Consider the following 20,142-nt stretch of genomic DNA (forward strand, 5'->3'; position numbering starts at 1 on the left):
TTAGTTATAATTTTCTTACAACTGCAAATTGGAAACAAAATGAATTATTTTAGCAAATTTTAAGTGCACAATTTAAAAAGAGGGATCTACTATCTAAGTTTACTGTTAAAAGTTTTAAGAATCAAAATCTTATTGCGAAGTAACATTTCATTAATACCCTCAATTAAATTTTAACAGTAGTTTTGAAGCCTTGAATGTAAACATAAAAATAAAGAAAGTTTTATTTTCCATTAATTCTAAATGTTATATCAAGTCTTTCACATAATTCACTCTCTACAATCTCTATACCAGTGTATCTTAATAAAAAATGTTAATATTTTAAAAGATGCTGTGTTTTTGTTAGTGAATTACGAGATTTTTTTACCGATCAATGCGTAAAATTTATCACAGCAATTTATCCACTGCACGACATTTTCAAACTGGAGCTGACAATGCACATACATTTCTCTGTAAGTAGAATCTAATAAAAATGAACACAGTCCAAATGCTCATCAACAATTTATCAGTTTTAAATGTGTATAACATTTAATAAAATGAAAGATGTAATTAGATCCATAGGTCTATTCTTCATACACAAGGAATAAAGTCAGAAATTAGATCTGCAGCCATACTATCATATTGCACAATCTACTTCAAATATAAGTCACTACCTTTCTGTGTCTTTTTAATAAAGACATTGCATCAAATTCAACAGCAGCATTATATCTAGTTATAGTATCTGAGCAGCTATTTAAAAAGTGCACATTAAACTGGTAAAGTAAAGCAAGATCAATCACAAAATCAAAGTTTGGAACATTAATAAATAATTGCAATTCATCATTGGTATATACTTCAGTATTTATGCATCATTTTATGCTTCAACCGGAAACTTTCATTTACATAATTTATCTGTTAAGAGTAAAATAACTGGGGGAAATCAGGTAGTTCTCAAAATAAATCCCCAAAAATCTGAACCAATTATGCATCAGTTTACAGAAAACACAATTCCTCAAATAAGTTATAAGTACATTGTATGTATATATTTGTAGAGAACCCATTTTTATAATACTTTCAAAACTTTACATTCATTTGATTGTATGTAAACTAATTATAGACACGCTTGTATTTTCCAAAACACACATAGCAATTGTTTTGGAATCAAGCATAATTACAGCAATACCTATCCATTTTATTTTGTTTTATTCATATTTTTGGATCTAGAATCGTTGGCAAGGCTAACTTTAAATGCCTTTTTCTAATTGTCCTTGAGAAAATGGCAGCAGGTTATGATGTATCCATTCCTAAAGATTGTGTATACTCCTTGGTAAGCAATTTCTGAAAATAACAAGTACTTGAAAGGCATTTCTACCTATGACATAGACATTCTAACACTCTGCAAACCTGTATTTCATAATTTAAAAGAGGGGGGAGGGGAAGCTGATGCCAGCAAAATAGCTTAAAAACTTTTTCATCTCAATTTAGTTGTTTCTTAATTCACCATTTTTTTACGATCAACAAGGACACAGGAGATTACACATTTTGTCAGTAACATCTCAGCTGTCAGTGGTCTTAATCTTGAGGCAGGAATAATGGTTCCAACCTGACTTTCCTGTGTATTATGAAGGGAATATCTTTTGGAGATGGCAAAAACCAAGCCTTACCTGTTCTCTCATATGGTAGTACTTCTGAGAAGAAAAGGGAAATTATCTGTCCCGGTTAATATTTACTCTTTATTTCTAAATCACCCCAAAATATTTTAACAACTTTATCAATTGCAATTAGTCGGATAGTACAGTGCACAAATCAATTGCTGCTTTTTCTATAACAGTGCCCTCAATAATGTTTTGGATAAAGACCCATCATTTATTTATTTATTTGCCTCTGCACTCAACAATTTGAGATTTGTAATTTTAAAAAATCACATGTCGTTAAAGTGCACATTGTCAGATTTTAATAAAGGCCATTTCTATCATAACAAGAGATTTCAGTATATGAATAAAGAGGTTCTTCTGCGGTTGTATAGGGCTCTGGTGAGACCACATCTGGAGTATTGTGTACAGTTTTGGTCTCCTAATTTGAGGAAGGACATCCTTGTGATTGAGGCAGTACAGTATAGGTTCACGAGATTGATCCCTGGGATGGCAGGACTGTCTTATGAGGAAAGATTGAAAAGACTAGGCTTGTATTCATTGGAGTTTAGAAGGATGAGGGGGATATTATAGAAACATATAAAATTATAAAAGGACTGGACAAGCTAGATGCAGGAAAAATGTTCCCAATGTTGGGTGAGTCCAGACCCAGGGGCCAAGGTCCCAGGGAATAAAGGGGAGGCCATTTAAGACTGAGGTGAGAAAAAACGTTTTCACCCAGAGAGTTGTGAATTTGCGGAATTCTCTGTCACAAAGGGCAGTGGAGACCAAATCACTGGATGGATTTAAGAGAGAGTTAAGGGCCTGTCCCACTTACGTGTCCTTGGCACGCAAATTACGCGACCTTGTCGTCGCGTTGATGCGCACGGGCATCGTGTGGAGGCGCGAGGCTGGTCCCACTGAGAGGCGCGGAAGGGTATGTAGTTGTGCGGGGCTCCGAAATTTTTGTAGCGATCGAAATCTTCGCGCGCCACCTGCCGGTCGCGTAACTGATGGCCAAAGTGGGACAGGCCCAAGACCCTGGCGCGATGCAACGTCTCACCACCTACAGCAGCAGAAGCAGGCAAACAATCGCCGAGCTCGGCCTGGGGCTCACAGCCGTTGCGGTCCAGATCCGCCCCCACCTCTACTCCCAGAGCGGAGTCAAGACGATTGAAGATAGACACAAAATGCTGGAGTAACTCAGCAGGACCGGCAGCATCTCTGGAGAGAAGGAATGGATGGCGTTTCGGGTCAGGACCCTTCTTTCAGACTTGACCCGAAACATCACCTATTGCTTCTCTCCAGAGATGCTGCCGGTCCCGCTGAGCTACTCCAGCATTTTGTGTTCATCTTCAAATGACGTAAAGCGCTCCAGACGGCTGTGCAGGCGCATGAAATCACGCGGGACCACAAGGTTGCGTAATTAACGTGCCAAGGACACGTAAGTGGGACAGGGGCTTTAGATAGAGCTTTAGATAGGGGCACCTATTTTCTATGTTTCTACATTTTGGTTTCACCATGTAAAAATTACAGCAGTGTTTATACATAGTCCCCCCCCATTTTAGGGCACCGTAATGTTTGGGACACAGCAATGTCATGTAAATGAAAATAGTCATGTTTAGTATTTTGTTGCATATCATTTGCATGCAATGACTGCTTGAAGTCAGCGATTCATGGACATCACCAGTTGCTGGGTGTCTTCTGTGGTGATGCTCTGCCAGGTCTGTATTGCAGCCATCTTTAACTTAAGCTTGTTTTGGGGGCAGGTCCACTTCAGTTTTATCTTCAGCATATAAAAGGTATGCTCAATTGGGTTCAGATCATGTGATTGACTTGGCCACCATTTTTTAGCTTTGAAAAACTCCTTTGTTGCTTTATCAATTTGTTTGGGATCATTGTCTTGCTGTAGAATGAACTGCTGGCCATTGAGTTTTGAGGCATTTGTTTGGACTTGAGCAGATAGGATGTGTCTGTACACTTCAGACTTAATTATGCTACTACCATAAGCAGTTGTATCATCAATGAAGATAAGGGAGCCAGTACTTTCAGCAGCCATACAAGCCAGGACCATAACACCCCCACCACTGTGTTTCACAGATGAGGTGGTATGCCTTGGATCTTGGGCAGTTCCTTCTCTCCTCCATACTTTGCTCTTGCCATCACTCTGATATGTCAATCTTCATCACATCTATCCACAAGACCTTTTCCAGAACTGTGGTTGCTCTTTTAAGTACTTCTTCGCAAACTGTAACTTCGTCATCCTATTTTTGCGACTAACCAGTGGTTTGCATCTTGCAGTGTAGCCTCTGTATTTCTGTTCATAAAGTCTTCTGAGGATAATGGTAATTGACAAATCCACACCTGACTCCTGAAGAGTGTTTCTGATCTGTCGCAAAGGTGTTTGGGATTTCTCTTTATTATAGATAGAATTCTTTGTCATCAGCTGTGGAGGCCTTCCTTGGCCTGCCAGTCCCTTAGCGAATAGTAAGCTCACCAGTGCACTCTTTCTTCTTAATGATGGTTTGGCTGATGTCTCCAACAATTTTATTCCTGTTTCTCATTCTCATAGGTTTTGTCCTCATATTGATAAATAGCAATAAGTTTCCAAAGGTGATGGAAAGGCTGGAGGAAAGACTAGGTGCTGAGAGCTCTCTAATACCTGCATTGAGGAGGCATTTAAGCACACCTGAGCAATTACAAACACCTGTGAAGCTATCTGTCCCAAACATTATGGTGCCCTGAAACGGGGGACAATGTATAAGCACAGCTGCAATTTCTACATGGTGAAACCAAAATGTATAATACCCTTCAATAAAATCTAATAATGTGCACTCTAACCACATGTGATTTTTTTTCTATTACAAATCTCAAATTGGGGAGTACAGAGACAAATAAATAAATGACGGGTCTTTGTCCAAAACATTATGGAGGGCACTGTCCCTCTGTGACTACATTTCTAAAGAATATCATTGGCTACAAAGATTTTTAATATATTAAAGCAACTGTGTCAATCCAAGTCTTCCTTTTTCATTTCAGATGCCGTAAAATGTAGGTAGAAAATAATTAATTGTACATTTATATGGTGAATAACTTTTTGTAAGACCCAAGAAAACCAACCGTGTGAATGCAAACAACATGTGTATTGCTATGATACACATTGTTAAATGGAGTAAAAGAGGTAAAATGTAACCCAGAAATTGAAATCCCATATTGTTATTTTATATAATCCATTTTATTTTATTTATAATCATTTGTAAAAATCAAATCAGTTTTGATACAGTCGATGGGTAATATTGTTTTTCAACTACTGACAAAAAAAAAGCAGCAACTAATTTACATGTCTAAATTAGATAGATGGTTGTGATTTTAACTTTGACATTCTTAATCATTCTTAGTTTAGGTCTTCTTTAAAAATGCATTTTTTTTCATTAGATAATTTGGCAGTATTTCTTTGAACTCCTAGAGAAGCTTGTAAGTGGAAAAGTGAACACATTTTAATAGATTATTTTGACAACTTCATTTTAACAATGGAATACGGTTGCGTGCAAGTTCCAAATTCACCAGTTAGGAGGTGAACATCGCTCGCTGTTCAGCTAACAACATCAGTCTTTGACCCGATCCATTTTCAAGTTTAGATTACGGAAAGCTGCCAATGCCAAGCAAACATTAAATGTGCAGTTTATTGGTTTGGAGAACATGTCAAGAAATATGACATTTCTTTAAAGAAAAACACTAAGATAACAAGTATAACATGAGAAGATTTGAGTGGCTTAAAAAATATATATATATATCCAGGTTTCACAGGCAGTACCACTGAACGGTTTTATGCTTTTGAAGCAGATCCATCACCCCCTTAAAGACCATTCAATGCCATATACTAAGCACCAAGTATGTCAATCTGCAATTCACATTCCATCCATCAATATCTTAAAATTACATCAAGCCCTAATGCTTGCATGCTAAAGTTAATTACATATCTTCACGAAAGGCTCACCTCACCTCCCCACTCTACCTAGAGAGAGAGAAGTATACTTTTAATCATTTCATTTGAGCTAAATGTTTTCATTAAGCAAAGGGTTTGCAGTAAAAATAGTTGCAGGAAGGTTTCACTGGAAGGAATGGAAAGAAAGTCTGAGGCAGGCAAGGAGTACATTTTCCATGTGGGGTTCAGAGAAGTTCTCCTTCTCTTCCTGGCCACAATAACATATATAAAGAGGCTCACAAATGAGATTTATTCAACGAGAACTGATGAAGTATGTATTTTTTTCTAAAGCAAAGTATGTTTTTTTTTCTAATGCAGACAAACTGACAGAACTTGATTTCCTAAGCAGATAAAGGTGTTTCATCTGCTGCGTCTTTGAATGATTTCATCAGCACATGCTTGTGATTAGATTGGGCATTCACCCAATCAAAGATCACATTTTCATTGTAGTAATTCTATCAGTCATTTCTGGTGTTGGTTTCCATTTCAGATATCGACTTACAGCTGTTTAAAAATACTAAGTAATGGAAGATGTGAAATGAAGCATAATCACGAACAATTACTTGGTGTAGTCTGAAATGCACTTTCAGGAAATAAATGCTCAGTCTTCCATTTCAGATAGTTCTCTCTGTTCTTAAATCGAGGTAGCCCTGCTCCAGAGCAATAATAATGATCACCCTTTTCTGTTCGGCAAATACACCAGATTTACAAAATTCTAACATGTCATATAAATTTAAGCAATAATGAAGTCATAAAATGAGAGTTTTTCAGTGAGATGAGTTACTGTGTCATTAGGTTTGGTGGTGGGGGTGGAATAATTTAGTTTAGAGATACAGCAAGCTGAATGAAGTAATTTAAAATTCTATGTATCCGAGAATAAATTTTCAGTTAATAGACACATTTTGTTCTGAAGGTTGAAGGAACTTAGTTGGGAAGATAGATTACTGTCTGTGCGCACACAAATTTACTTATTTTAAACATGTATAATTAGAAATAGTTTTCCTACAATTTTTATTCATTTTCTGAATGCAGCAGTTACTGGTATTAGTCGTTCAAATCTAACTGTCGTTGTGAAGATGGTGGGCAACAAGGTTTTTGAACTGCCAGTCATTTTGGTGAAGATACTCCCATATTGGTATTTGGCAGGGAGTTCCAGGATTTAGCATCATCAACAGGAATGGCAAAACACTTACAAGTTAGTATGGTTTATGATTTGAAAGAGAATTTGTAGGCAATGAGATTCCTATGACCTTGCTCCTATTGTCTCTCTTAGTGGCAGAAGTTGCAGGTTTGGCAGGTGTTGTTGAAGTAGCCTGCACATGTAACTACAGTAGATAGTACATTTTGTAAATGGTGCATACTGCAGCTAAGATTGGACAGGTTACCAATCAAGTGAACAGCTTTGTCCTGTATGTTGCTGAACCTTTTGAACATTGCTGGGAGTTGCACTCATCCAGCTAACCTGGGCAGTATGTTCTTAATTCTATGTCCCTAAGATAGCGGAAACGTTTTTCAGGGTATGAGAATAAGCAGCATGTGAACTTGTAATAACATTATTCATATGATAGGTTCATTTAAGTTTTAGATGCCTAACGGTCCACCTCCAGTATGTTGATGGCGAGGGACTAACTGGTGGTCATGCCAATGACTTGAGATACCACCCAGGAAACTGAAGAACCACTACAACCATTTCCTGTGTTGTAATGATTTATTTTCAACACTTTAACCTGCTATCTTTATGCAGGATATTACTCCAATCATTGAATCATTGACCATTAGCTGGGCTTCTTATCACCTCACTTGATCAAATGCTAAGTTAACATAAAGGGCAATCATTCTCACTTGCTCTCTGAAATCCACCTTTTAGATCCACCTAGGGACAATGGCTGCAATGATATCTGGAGCCAAATGGTTCAGGTAACATTAAACTTCATCTGCGAAGAAGTGCCAGTGAAAACAACATCTTCTGCAACTGCCACTGTTTGAAGGATTTGTCCTACCTTGCATGGACAGGACATCGTGTGCAATTTTTCCATGTTGCCATATAGATGCCAATGTTGTATCAATACTAGACCAATTGGTTGGTGGCAGAGCTAGTTTCGGGAATGCATTACCTTGACACCATCACTGAGTCTGGCTGTACAGCTTTTGTTGTATCCAGAACTCAGAGCAGATTCTAAATGTTGCATGAAATGAATTGGTTTGGCTGAAGACAAGCTTTTGTGTTAGTGGGAATATCAGGAGGATACGGAAATAGATAATTCAACAGTTTTATTGCAAATATGTCAACCTTATCTTCACGTGCTGGCCCCGATCTCTGGTGCGTCTGACCTACCAGTGGGACAATATTTTTAATAAGGATTGTGATGGTGGTCTGGGATTGTTATCAAATTGTTGCTTGATGTGCTATTGGACAATTCTTCTAATTTAAGTGCCAGATGAAGTGAGTATAGCCTATCCCACTGAGTAACTCCAGTTTTTTTGTGTCTATCTGAGTCAAGATTAACTTTGCTGGGAATTACTTTGCCATGTCAATGACAGTTAAGAATCAAGCAGGACTGTGGATCTGAAGTCATACAAAATCCATCAGTGCAAAAGCCATCAACGAATGATAAAGACTTTTACTGCCACCATGATAAAGACCACCTTTATATAAAAAAAAACCTCTAAATTATTTAATTCATAACTAAAGAACTTTCTTCATGAATCTGGGTTGTTTAAATTGGCCTTCAGATTACTAGTCTGATAATATACCTTCATTCCCTCTGCACACCACTACCTTTACTGCTATCATATATATATAATATAGCACCCTCCATAATGTTTGGGACAAAGACCCAGCATTTATTAATTTACCTCTGTACTCCACAATTTGAGATTTGTAATAGAAAAAAAATCACATGTGGTTAAAGTGCACATTGTCAGATTTTATTAAAGGGTATTTTTATACATTTTGGTTTCACCATGTAGAAATTGCAGCTGTGTTTATACATAATACCCCCATTTCAGGGCACCATTATGTTTAAAATCTGACAATGTGCACTTTAACCACATGTGATTTTTTCTATTACAAATCTGAAATTGTGGAGTACAGAGACAAATAAATAAATGATGGGTCTTTATCCAAAACATTGTGGTGGGCACTGTATATAACACAATTTACGTAATGTTGTCTTCATATAAAATGTATTATGGTGCCAATCTAACACTAGTTTTTCATTTAGGACTAAATATGATCAATTTCGACAGTCTTCACTTTGCTGTAAAAATATGGTGTTTTTATTTGTAGGTAAAACATGGTGAGTAAGGAACCAAGTAAATGCCAACTCACAAGTAAGGAAAATGAAACTGAGCAAGAGGCATCACCAGCATTGGAAATGAAATATGCTCTGGATCCAAATAGGCAGATTAGAAAAAGGAATAAAGCATTACAGGTGAGATTTAAAGATATCCGTGAGGCTCAGAATGAACAGGAGAAGAGACTTGCTGCAACACAGCAAATGGACCAAAAAACGATGAAAGCTATTTCTTATAAGGCAGCTTATCGCAAATACATGACAGTGCCTGCACGAAGGTCAATTCCAAATGTTACCAGGAGCACAGGTGTGCAAACATCACCTGACCTCAAGAAACGCTATCAGACATTCCCTTTGGAAAGGAAGAAAGTAAATGTCATTAAAATTGCTCCCACTTTAGAAACATTCAGGCGACAAAACAATGGTTTGGCATTTGAAATTAAAGATAATAACCTCAATAAAGACTTCGGAGCACGTACCATAAGTAGTACAAAGAAAAGCAGTCAGAAGAGTCCGGATACCAGCAAACTGAATGAACAAGCCGGTAGTGTGAGATTGGATGCTTCCAGCAACAAAGACCAAGAAATACACAGTTGCACTGAAGACTCACTTCAAATAGTAAATTTGACAGATTCTAACCCACCTGAGGAAAATTACCAACAGTGCAATATAACAACATATGATCAGGTGTCTTCAAGAAATCAGAAATTTAATCAAACTGAGCTGCAACTAACAGATTTCACTTCCTTCCATTTAACAGAAAGCAACTGTGAACTTACTCAGTCTGATCCCTCAACTCCCTTTACACAGGACTCCTCAGAAAATGTGGCGACCTGTGAAGTGCATGAAAGAACTTTGCACCCAGCCAGTCAGCAACCTAAATCGGTGTATGGTCAACTCTGTTCAGTACAGTCTCCACAAAAGGAAGAGCTCTCCGAATCCACTGTGTCAAACATTGCACCTAGAGATGAAGATCAGTCTAATCAAACAGCAGTATCAGTAATGGAGTCAGATCAACAAATTGTACCTCTTACAGAACCTGTGGATCTGAAAGCTCAGCTGCAAATAATGGAAAATCTGATCAGTTCCAGTCAGGAAACCATTAAGGTGTTGCTTGGGGTCATTCAAGAATTAGAGAAAGGCGAAGCCCTCAGAGAAGGGTAAGACAATACATAATTATTTATAAATGTTAGTTTACAAAAGAATGTCTAAATAATGGAAGTCATGCAGAGATATATTGCAATATTATCTGAGATCCAGTGTAAAAATAATTAACTAATGCATGCTGTATAATACTGATTTCACAAAGTATGAGATTCATCATGATTCTCAAAAGTCTTAAGTTTTATTCATTAAAACAAAGAGAACTAACAAATAACAAATAACAAATAGCAATTATCCTCCTCAGGGCAAGAATTAGCGAATGCAATGCACAGACTGTGATCTGCAGTTACACTGCCAATTGTGCTGCATTACAAAATGTTATGAAGGTCATCGACAAAATAAACTATTATACAAGCTTAAATGCATGGAATTCTGATTATGTAGCACTGAATATTAAATAGGAAAAATCCATATATTCTTAACATTTAAATGATGGGAAAATTGCAGGACATTGCATTGCTGTCAGTGCAAATTGAAAGTGGGATAAGATGATTACTGAAGGAATTATTGCATCTCCAAACTGGAAAATCAGCCCAGACAATAGCACAGGTATAATAATCATTTTAGCTACAGTCAATCGCTTTATTTTCTCCAAATGAAGGAAAAGCTGTTTCAAAAGTTTAGGTGAAAATAATTATCTGTGATTCTATTTTATATATATTTTTAAAGAATTGCATAATCAGTGCTGTTTCCATTTTAAACAACTGCAAAATAAGCACAGGATTCCTGTTCTCACTACCAACCAAATCAATATAGATCGTTAATTTCCAACAGACAGAAAATTCTCCACTTTCCAGTTCTGAAGGTGAAAATGGCCAACACTACATAACTATAAGGTGAGAGGAGGAAAGTTTAATGGAGATATGTGGGGCAAGATTTTTTTTACAGAGTGGTAGGGGCCTGGAATGCATTGCCAACAGGTGGTGGTGGGGGCAGATACAATGGTGGCATTTAAGAAGCTTTTAGATAAGCACATGGAAGTGCAGAGAATAGAGGGATGTGAATCATGCAGGCAGATGCGATCAATTTAACTATGCATCATGTTCAGTGCAAACATTTTGGGGTGAAGGGCCCATTCCTGTGTTGTACTGTTCTATGTTCTATCTATTTACCCCCCCCAAATCTCTTTTTCTCCAATTTAAAATGTCCTTTTTATCTCTCATTCGAAGTTCCAATGAAGGTCCTCTGACATGAAACATCAACTCTTTCTGTCGATGTTTGCTGACCTGCTGTGTTCACAGGATTTTGTGTATTTGTGGCAAATGATGATGCTACTGATGGCTTGTTGGATGGACCTGCAGCTGTGAGTTTCAACAGATTGCAGAGCATGTAGGGTGAGGAAGTATTAGTAGACCGAGTGGTTTGGGAGGAGGAAGAAGGAAATTAGAAAGGTTAAGGGAAATTGGAATGGAATGCTTTATTGTCACATGTGACAAGGCACAGTGAAACGCTTTGCTTGCTTACACAATGTATATAAAATTGGAGCATTAAAGTCTATAAAATTGGAGCATTAAAGCAGAGAAGTACAGCTAAACTGGATCCAACCATCTCTGCTTCCCTTCAGATTACCTTGGCCAAGGGTGCACAAATATATTAATTGGAGCAAATAACAAAGTGCTGGAGGAACACAACGGGCCAGGCAGTATCTATGGAGGGAAATGCATAGATGACGTTTCAGGCCGGGTTCTTACTTCAAATTGCTGTCTCCATACTTTAATTTTTGATTACATCCCAGGCATGAGGCTCGATGCAAGGTTGCAGAACAGCACTTCACCTTTAGTCCAGGCACATTGCAGCATTTTCGACTCAATAATGAATGAAAAAGCTTCATGAGGCTCCTGTTCTCAGAATCAGTAGGAACGTTGATTCACATGTTTTCTCTGTCTATTAGCGGCCCCACTGGCTTTGCATTCCCTGCAGTATACATTTTTCAGCTTTTCCATCATTGATTTGTGTTTCCTCTCTCCCTCATCTCATCTTCCTAATCAAAAACAGAAAAGGCTGGACATACTGTGCATGTCAGGTAGTATCTGTGGGCAGCAAAACCAAAAATGGGCATGTTTAAGAGGAATTTTACATATTTAACAGTTTCATATGGTTTAAACAGCTCAGTTTTGGAAATTAAAATTCGCCATAAGTTTTTAATTGTATTATTTTAAATTCAATTTGTGGACATTATTGTCCATGTCTGGCTGTCCTTGCGAAGATGATCCTTGCTTTGTCACCCATATGGTAAAAATGCAGTTACAATGCAGTGTCAACTTAATAAAGCAGCACTTTTAAGGACAGTTAAGAGTGCCATTACAGTGGAAATGGAATTACCCACATGGCTGGTCAATTAAATGCGACAAGACTCTTTCCATAAAGAACTGTAATTAATTAGATAATGACGGCATTTTAGCGATTTTACAGTCACCATTATCTATATTAGTATCTAATTAATTCAAATTCTGAAACTTCCTTGCCAAGATCTGAAGCCTCGTGGATCAAAAATACCTGATTTATGAAACTACACTAAATAAAGAGCTCTGTTCAAGCTAAATTCAATATTATTTGTCTTATTCATTGGCAATGTTTCGTACAAAACTCAGTGCTACACATCCTAAAGTGCTTCACTTTCATAGTCAACATTGGTTCCTGGTTAAGGACCATTTTCAATGTAAAAATTCTGACACGCTTTCAAATCGCTTTACTCTTATGCCTTTCACTATTCCAGTAATCTATTCCAGTCTAATAATCCCCTGGAGGTCAACACTCCTTTGGTTCTGCCTGTTGATCATTCTCAAATTTAACTGTTCTGCTTTTGTCAGTCGCACATTCGGATAACAACCAAAAAATCTGAAATTCTATCCTTAAACCTCACAGCCTCTTTACATCTTTCCATCTTTAAAATGCACCTTAAAATCTATTGCATAATTCAACGTTTTGGTAGTAAGGGCTTTTAGCGAAGATTTTTTTTGTGACGTGAATGTTGCTGGCAAGGCCTAAATTTATTTCCCTTAGAAGACGATGGCGAGCTACCTTCTTGAAAAGCTGAATTTGTAGTTAGCTTTAGAATTTTGTTCCAGCAATGATAAAGGAACAACAATATCTCCAAGTCAGGATTGTGTCCAACATGAATGATAACCTGCACTTGGTGATATTAGTTTAGAGATACAATGCGGAATAGGCCCTTCAGCCCACCGGGTCCGTGCCAAACAGTGATCCCCGCACACTATCCTACACGCATTAGAGATAATTTACACATACACCAAGCCAATTAACCTACATACCTGTACGTCTTTGGAGTGCGGGAGGAAACCGAAGATCTCGGAGAAACCCACGTGGTCATGGGGAGAACGTACACACTACGTACAGACAGCACCAGTACCTGTTGTCAGGATCAAACCCGTGTCTTTGGCACTGCAAGCACTGTAAGGCAGCAACTCTATCGCTCCGCCATCGTGGCCACGTTAAAGCTGCTGTACCAGAATTTCCAGCAGGTGGCATTAATGTATGTGAACAAAATACAGTCCAGTACAGTGGTCGCCCTAAGAGCACCAAGTGCCCTTGTCCATCTTGTTACGAGAAGTTCAAGCTTTAAGAGGGAGGTTATGCATGGAACTGCAATGCTTTTTGTAGATGGTATATACTGTAGCCAGGGTACCAAAGGGAATGAAAGTTGAGAGTGGTAATTCGTTAGCATTCAGTCCAATTGTATTGTCACAATTGTACAAGCTTCCAAGTGTACTTTGAGTTGCACATCTACACAAGGTGATCGTATTCCATAATACCCCTGACTTGTGCCTTATAAATACTAGAGACCTTATGATGTCAGGGAATGACTTACTCACAGCCAATTTCTGTAGCTACCATATGTACATGTTCCAGTTAGACAATTCTGGTCACTAACGATTCCCACCATGTTGCTGGAGGGGGACTTTGCAATGCCCATTCCATTGAACATTAAGGGTACATATCCGCTTTTGAGCTGCCGGATAAGTTGTGAATAGATATTCACTCAATTTCATATAACTGCAGGTATGCACAACACAGATAAAGGTGTTCTCGGAGTGAAGACGAATCACAAATTGGTGATGGCCACCAAAATCTACCTTGTCCTTATCAATATGTCATCTGTCCCTTGGTATCAATTTTTGTTTGGTTACATCTTTGAAGCGCCTTGTGATGTTTTGGTATGTTAAAGACATGATATAAATTGTTCATGAGTTTGTTTTAGAACTGCAAGTTTAGAATTTAAAAGGTTGCATTTTACATTGACAATTCGTAACAAATACATCTGGACCTTTTTTAATGCTCTTTTTGGACAGGGGAGGAAAGGGAGAAAACCTTGAATTAGATCCACAAATATATGCATACTCAAAGAATGAAATTGTAGAGCATTTAATTAATGTATGCATCCTTTCAATAATGTTACACCAAATTTAAATCAGAAGAACTGTTAGCAATGCAATTGTACATAGCTCTATTAAAGGACAGATGATTGCCCAGTGATATGAGAAAAATCCTACTAGTGCACTCTCATTCTGTCTAATAATCACATCTGATAATTCTTATAATTAAAATGAACAATTTCAAAATAACTACTTGCTAAATACGCCACGCAAAACTTTTTTTTTTAAAGTTAAACAGCTGTGCTCACAGAAATAAAATTCCTGTTCTTTTCAAACAAACAAAATCTGTACTATTGTAACCACTGAGAATATTATTATATTGACAGCCATTTTAAATGCAATAACATTAAGGAGAAATACAAATGTTTGTTTCAAAATATACATTAACACTATCTTTTGTTGCTAGCGATCTTCAATAATTCTAAAATTTAAGTTTCATAGCTGCCTAAGGGGCACTATAAATTGCAAATGCAATATTGCCTACGATATTTCTATTTCTTTGGGGAAATTGTTTTCAACCTCCAACCACAGAAATCTGTTCTATTGAGAAGAGAAAACATGAATATTATAGCTCTGACGAACTAATAATGTCTGACCTTTCGAGTGTGAGAATTATTGTTTTTCCTATAGTTTAGATTCCTTCCTGAAAAAATACATGATGTTTTTCTTTTCTAAGATTTCTTTGTTCAGAATTGTTATCTACCATAAGGCTGTAATTAAATGTGGACAAAAATGACCCATGCAGTGCAGCTATTGTTGCTCATCACTGTTAATACATTCCACGATTTTCCTGAAAATTAAGATTAAGATTTGAGCAGTAATTGATTGAATGGATTTGCCTGGCTTTTAATAGACCACCAGCAATTATTTTGGAGGTGACTGTATTGATTATTGGCTAGATTGCAAAACTACAAAGATTGCAAATCACTCCAAAAATAGCACCACACCCAACCTGTCCAAGTCACCCTGCATCCTCAAAGCATCCTTCTTCACAGTTCACACTGACACCCAGCTTTGTGTCATCTGCAAATTTGCTAATGTTACTTTGAATCCCTTCATCTAAATCATTGATGTATATTTTAAATAGCTGCAGTCCCAGCACCGAGCCTTGTGGTACCTCACTAGTCACTGCCTGCCATTCTGAAAGGGACCCATTAATCCTTACTCTTGGCTTCCTGTCTGCCAACCAATTTTCTATCCATGTCAGTACCCTATCCCCCAATGCCATGTGCTCTAATTTTGCCCACTAATCTCCTATGTAGGACCTTATCAAATGCTTTCTGAAACTCCAGGTACACTACATCCACTGGCTCTCCCTTGTCCATTTTCCTAGTTACATTCTCAAAAAACTCCAGAAGTTTAGTCAAGCATGATTTGCCCTTCGTAAATCCATGCTGATTGGACTGATCCTGTTACTGCTATCCAAATGTGCCGCAATTTCATCTTTTATAATTGACTCCAGCATATTCCCCACCACCAATGTCAGGCTAACTGATCTATATTTTCCTGTTTTCTCTCTCCCGCCTTTCTTAAAAAGTGGGATAACATTAGCTACCCTACAATCCTGATCCTGAATCTATAGAACATGGGAAAATTATCACCAATGCATCCATAATTTCCATAGCCACTTCCTTAAGTACCATGGGATGCAGACCATCAGGCCTTGGGATTTTTCAGCCAATTTCCTGCTGAATGTGAATTACCTTCAGTTCCTCCGTCACCCTAGATCCTCTGGCCACTAGTACATCAGGGAGATTGTTTGTGTCTTCCTTTGTGAAGACAGATCCAAAGTACCTGTTCAATTCGTCTGCCATTTCCTTGTTCCCCATAATAAATTCACCTGTTTCAGTCTTCAAGGGTCCAACTTTGGTTTTAACTATTTTTTTTCTTCTTCACATACCTAAAGAAGCTTTTGCTACCCTCCTTTATATTCTTGATTAGCTTACCTTCGTACCTCATCGTTTTCCCCGTATTGCCCCTTTATCTGTAATTTCCTGTAAAGGATTATTAAAGGTTATTCAATTTAGTTATCTCCTGTTGGTCTTTAAATGTTTCCCAATCCTCTGGCTTCCCGTTCATCTTTGCTATGGTATACTTCTTCTCTTTTATTTGTTTACTGTTCTTGGCTTCCCTTGTCAGCCACTGTCGCCCCTTACTCCCCTTGGAATCTTTCTTTCTCTTTGGAATGAACTGATCCTGCACCTTCTGTATTATTCCGAGAAATACCTGACATTGTTGTTCCACTGTCATCCCTGATCGGGTATCTTTCCAGTCAGCTTTGGCCAGCTCCTCCCTCACGGCTCCATAGTCCCCTTTGTTCAACTATAATACTGACACTTCCAATTTTCCCTTCTCCCTCTCAAGTCAAGTCAAGTATATTCATCAAATACACATATGAGATGTGCAGTGAAATGAAAAGTGGCAATGCACGCGGACTTTGTGCAAAAAGACAAACAAACAAACAACAAAACAAACTACAAACAGAATGGAACAGAATCACATTTTCTTTGTGGGCGGAAAAAAAAGGGGGAAAAAACAGCAATTTAAAAAAAAGCAGTAGAGTGGTACAGTAAAGTTAGTCCCTGGTGAGATAGGAGTTTACAGTCCTAATGGCCTCTGGGAAGAAACTCCTTCTCAACCACTCCGTTCTCACAGCATGGCAACGGAGGTGTTTGCCTGACCGTAGCAGCTGGAACAGTCCGTTGCAGGGGTGGAAGGGGTCTCCCATGATCTTATTGGCTCTGGAGTTGCACCTTCTGATGTATAGTTCCTGCAGAGGGGCGAGTGAAGTACCCATAGTGAGTTTGGCCGAACGCACTGCTCTCTGCCTTCTTGTTCTGGGCAGAGCAATTCCCAAACCAGATTGCAATATTTCCGGACAAGATGCTTTCCAGAGCCGCTGAGTAGAAGCACTGGAGGATCCTCGGAGACACTCTGAATTTCCTCAATTGCCTGTGGTGATAAAAACGCTGCCTTGCCTTACTCACAAGTACTGTGGCGTGTGAAGTCCATGTCATATCCTCAGAGATGTGGACTCCCAGTATTTAAAACAGCTCACCCTATCCACAGTATCCCCATTTATCCTCAATGGTGTGTACTTCCTTGGATGATGTGCCCTCCTAAAGTCCACGATCAGCTCCTTTGTTTTGTTTGATGTTCAAGAGGAGGCTGTTGTCCTGATACTAGAGTGCCAGATCAGCCAACTACTCCCGGTAGGCCTTCTCATCGCTGTCTGAGATCAGGCCCACCACCACAGTGTCACACTCTCAAATTGTTGCTTAAAACTTATCATATTATGGTCACTACCACCTAATGGCTCCTTTACCTCGAGTTCCCTTATCAAATCCGGTTCATTGCACAACACTAAACCAAGAATTGCCTAATCCCTTGGTAGGCTCCAGTACAAGCTGCTCTATGAATCCATCACGGAGGCACAAACTCCCTTTCTTGGGGTCCAACAACAACCTGATTTTCTCTGTCTACCTGCATGTTGATATCTCCCATAACAACCGTAGCATTACCTTTATGACATGCCAATTTTAACTCAATTTGCACGCTATATACAGGCAACTGTTTGGGGGCCTGTAGATAACTCCCATTAGAGTATTTTTTACCGTAACCATTCAATTCTATCCATACTGACTCTACATCTCCTGATCCCTCTCGCAAGGGACTGAATTGCATTCCTCACCAACAGTGTTACCCCACCCCCTCTACCCACCTGTCTGTCTTTTCGATAGGCGTATACCCTTGAATATTCAGTTCCCAGCCCTGGTCCTCTTGCAGCCATGTCTCAACATCATACTTGCCAATTTCTAACTGAGCCTCAAGCTCATCCAGTTTATTTCTTATACTTTATGCATCCATAACTCCCCTCACCCTTCACATTGATTCCTATTTCACTTGGCCATAATCTCCTATCCCTTCCTAAGCTTTCTGCCCAGTTAATTCTGGTGTCTTTCTTAACTTTTCTTATACTAGCTTTCCCTTTAACTCCATCCTTATATGTCCAGTTTGTCTCCTCCCCCCCACTATTTAGTTTAAACCCACCCGTGTAGAAGTGGCAAACCTGCCTGCCAGAATGCTGCCCCCCCCCCCCCCCCCCCCCACCTAAGTCACAGAGTCACACAGCACAGAAACAAGTCCTTTGGCCCGACCAAGATGCTCAGTGTACATGTCCCACCTGCCTGCATTTGGCCCATATACCTCGGAAGTGTTCCTATCAATGTACCAGTCCAAATGCTTTTTAAATATTGTTATGGTACCTGCCTCAACTACCTCCTCTAGCAGCTCGTTCCATGAACCCACCACCCTCGATGTGAAAAACTTTCCACGTAGGATTACATTAAAACTTTCCCCTCTCACCCTAAACCTATGTCCTCTGGTTCTTGATTCGACTACTCTAGGTAAAACACACTGTGCATTCACCCTATCTATTCCCCTCATATTCTTATGCACCTCTATAAGATCATTCTTCATCCTCCTGCACTCCACGGAATGCAGTCCTAACCTGCTCAACCTCTCCCAATATCTCAGGCCCTCACGTCCTGGTAACATCCTTGTAAATTCTATCTGCACTCTTTCCTGCTTACCAACATCCTTTCTATAGCAGGGTGACTAAAACTGAACACAACACTCCACAATTCTCCAAATGCCCCTCACCAGCATCTTGTACAGCTGTAACATAACATCCCAACTTCCATGCTCAATACCCTGACTGATGAAGGCCAATGTGCCGAAAGCCTGCTTCACCTATCACTTTCAAGGAACAATGTACTTGCACTCTTTAATCCGTCTGCTCTACAACACTCCCCAGGGCCCTGCCATTCATTGTAAAGGTCCTGCCCTGGTTTGACTTCCCAAAATGTAACACCCCATTGATCTGCATTCAACTCTATTAACCATTCCTTAGCCCACTTGCCCAACTGCTTTAGATCCTGCTGGAATGCTTGATAATTGCTATCGAGTTAGCAGGCTACACAGCACAGCGTCATGATAGGACAAGAGACTCTGGTAAGAGCAGAGGTGGGGGGCTCTGTGTGTACGTGAATAACACCTGGTGTACAAACACAGTGATTGTGGACAGTCACTGCTCCCCAAACCTGGAGTATGTGACTGTTAAATGCAGGCCCATCTACCTCCCTAGAGAGTTTACTGTTGTCATGATAACTGCTGTGTACATACCACCAGATGCCAATGCTAACTCGGCTATCGGTCATTTGTATGGTAGCATTAGCAGCCAACAGAGCACATATCCTGACGGTGTTCACATCATAGCAGGGGACTTTAACCATGCGGACTTGAAGAAAATGCTGCCCAAATTCTACCAGCATGTTAAATGTGCTACAAGAGGAGCAAACACCCTGGACAAGGTCTACTCCAACATCAAGCTGGGCTATAGGGCTAGACCACTACCACACCTGGGTCAGTCGGACCATATGTCCCTGCTCTTAATTCCTGCATATGCCCCCCTCAGGAAAACCGCTCCTACCATTACAAAGACCATCACAACCTGGCCTGATGGTGCTTCTCAGCAGCTGCAGGACTGTTTCGACAGGACCAACTGGGAGGTGTTTGAACACCGGGACCTGGAGGTGTTCACAGACAGTGTACTGTGCTACATAAAAAACTGCATGGACACGGTCACAGTGGACAAACAGATCCGGGTCTACCCCAACCAGAAGCCCTGGATGACT

The 20,142-nt window shown here is 39.2% G+C and overlaps 2 protein-coding genes across 2 annotated transcripts in view; one reads left to right on the forward strand and one right to left on the reverse strand.

Moving 5' to 3' along the window:
- The window catches only part of dock1 (dedicator of cytokinesis 1), a 443,854-nt gene that overhangs the window by 254,722 nt on the left and 168,990 nt on the right, over positions 1-20,142 (reverse strand). The window lies entirely within an intron of this gene.
- LOC129703962 (inhibitory synaptic factor 2A) overlaps positions 1-20,142 on the forward strand; it is a 45,606-nt gene that overhangs the window by 1,904 nt on the left and 23,560 nt on the right. Inside the window, exon 2 of the mRNA XM_055646709.1 lies at positions 8,882-10,048. Within this exon, the coding sequence (XP_055502684.1) occupies positions 8,889-10,048 (1,160 nt within the window). The 5' untranslated portion in view covers positions 8,882-8,888. The remainder of the gene's footprint in view (positions 1-8,881; positions 10,049-20,142) is intronic.

Source organism: Leucoraja erinacea, chromosome 15, assembly GCF_028641065.1.
Source record: "Leucoraja erinacea ecotype New England chromosome 15, Leri_hhj_1, whole genome shotgun sequence".
Taxonomy (NCBI): Eukaryota; Metazoa; Chordata; class Chondrichthyes; order Rajiformes; family Rajidae; genus Leucoraja; species Leucoraja erinaceus.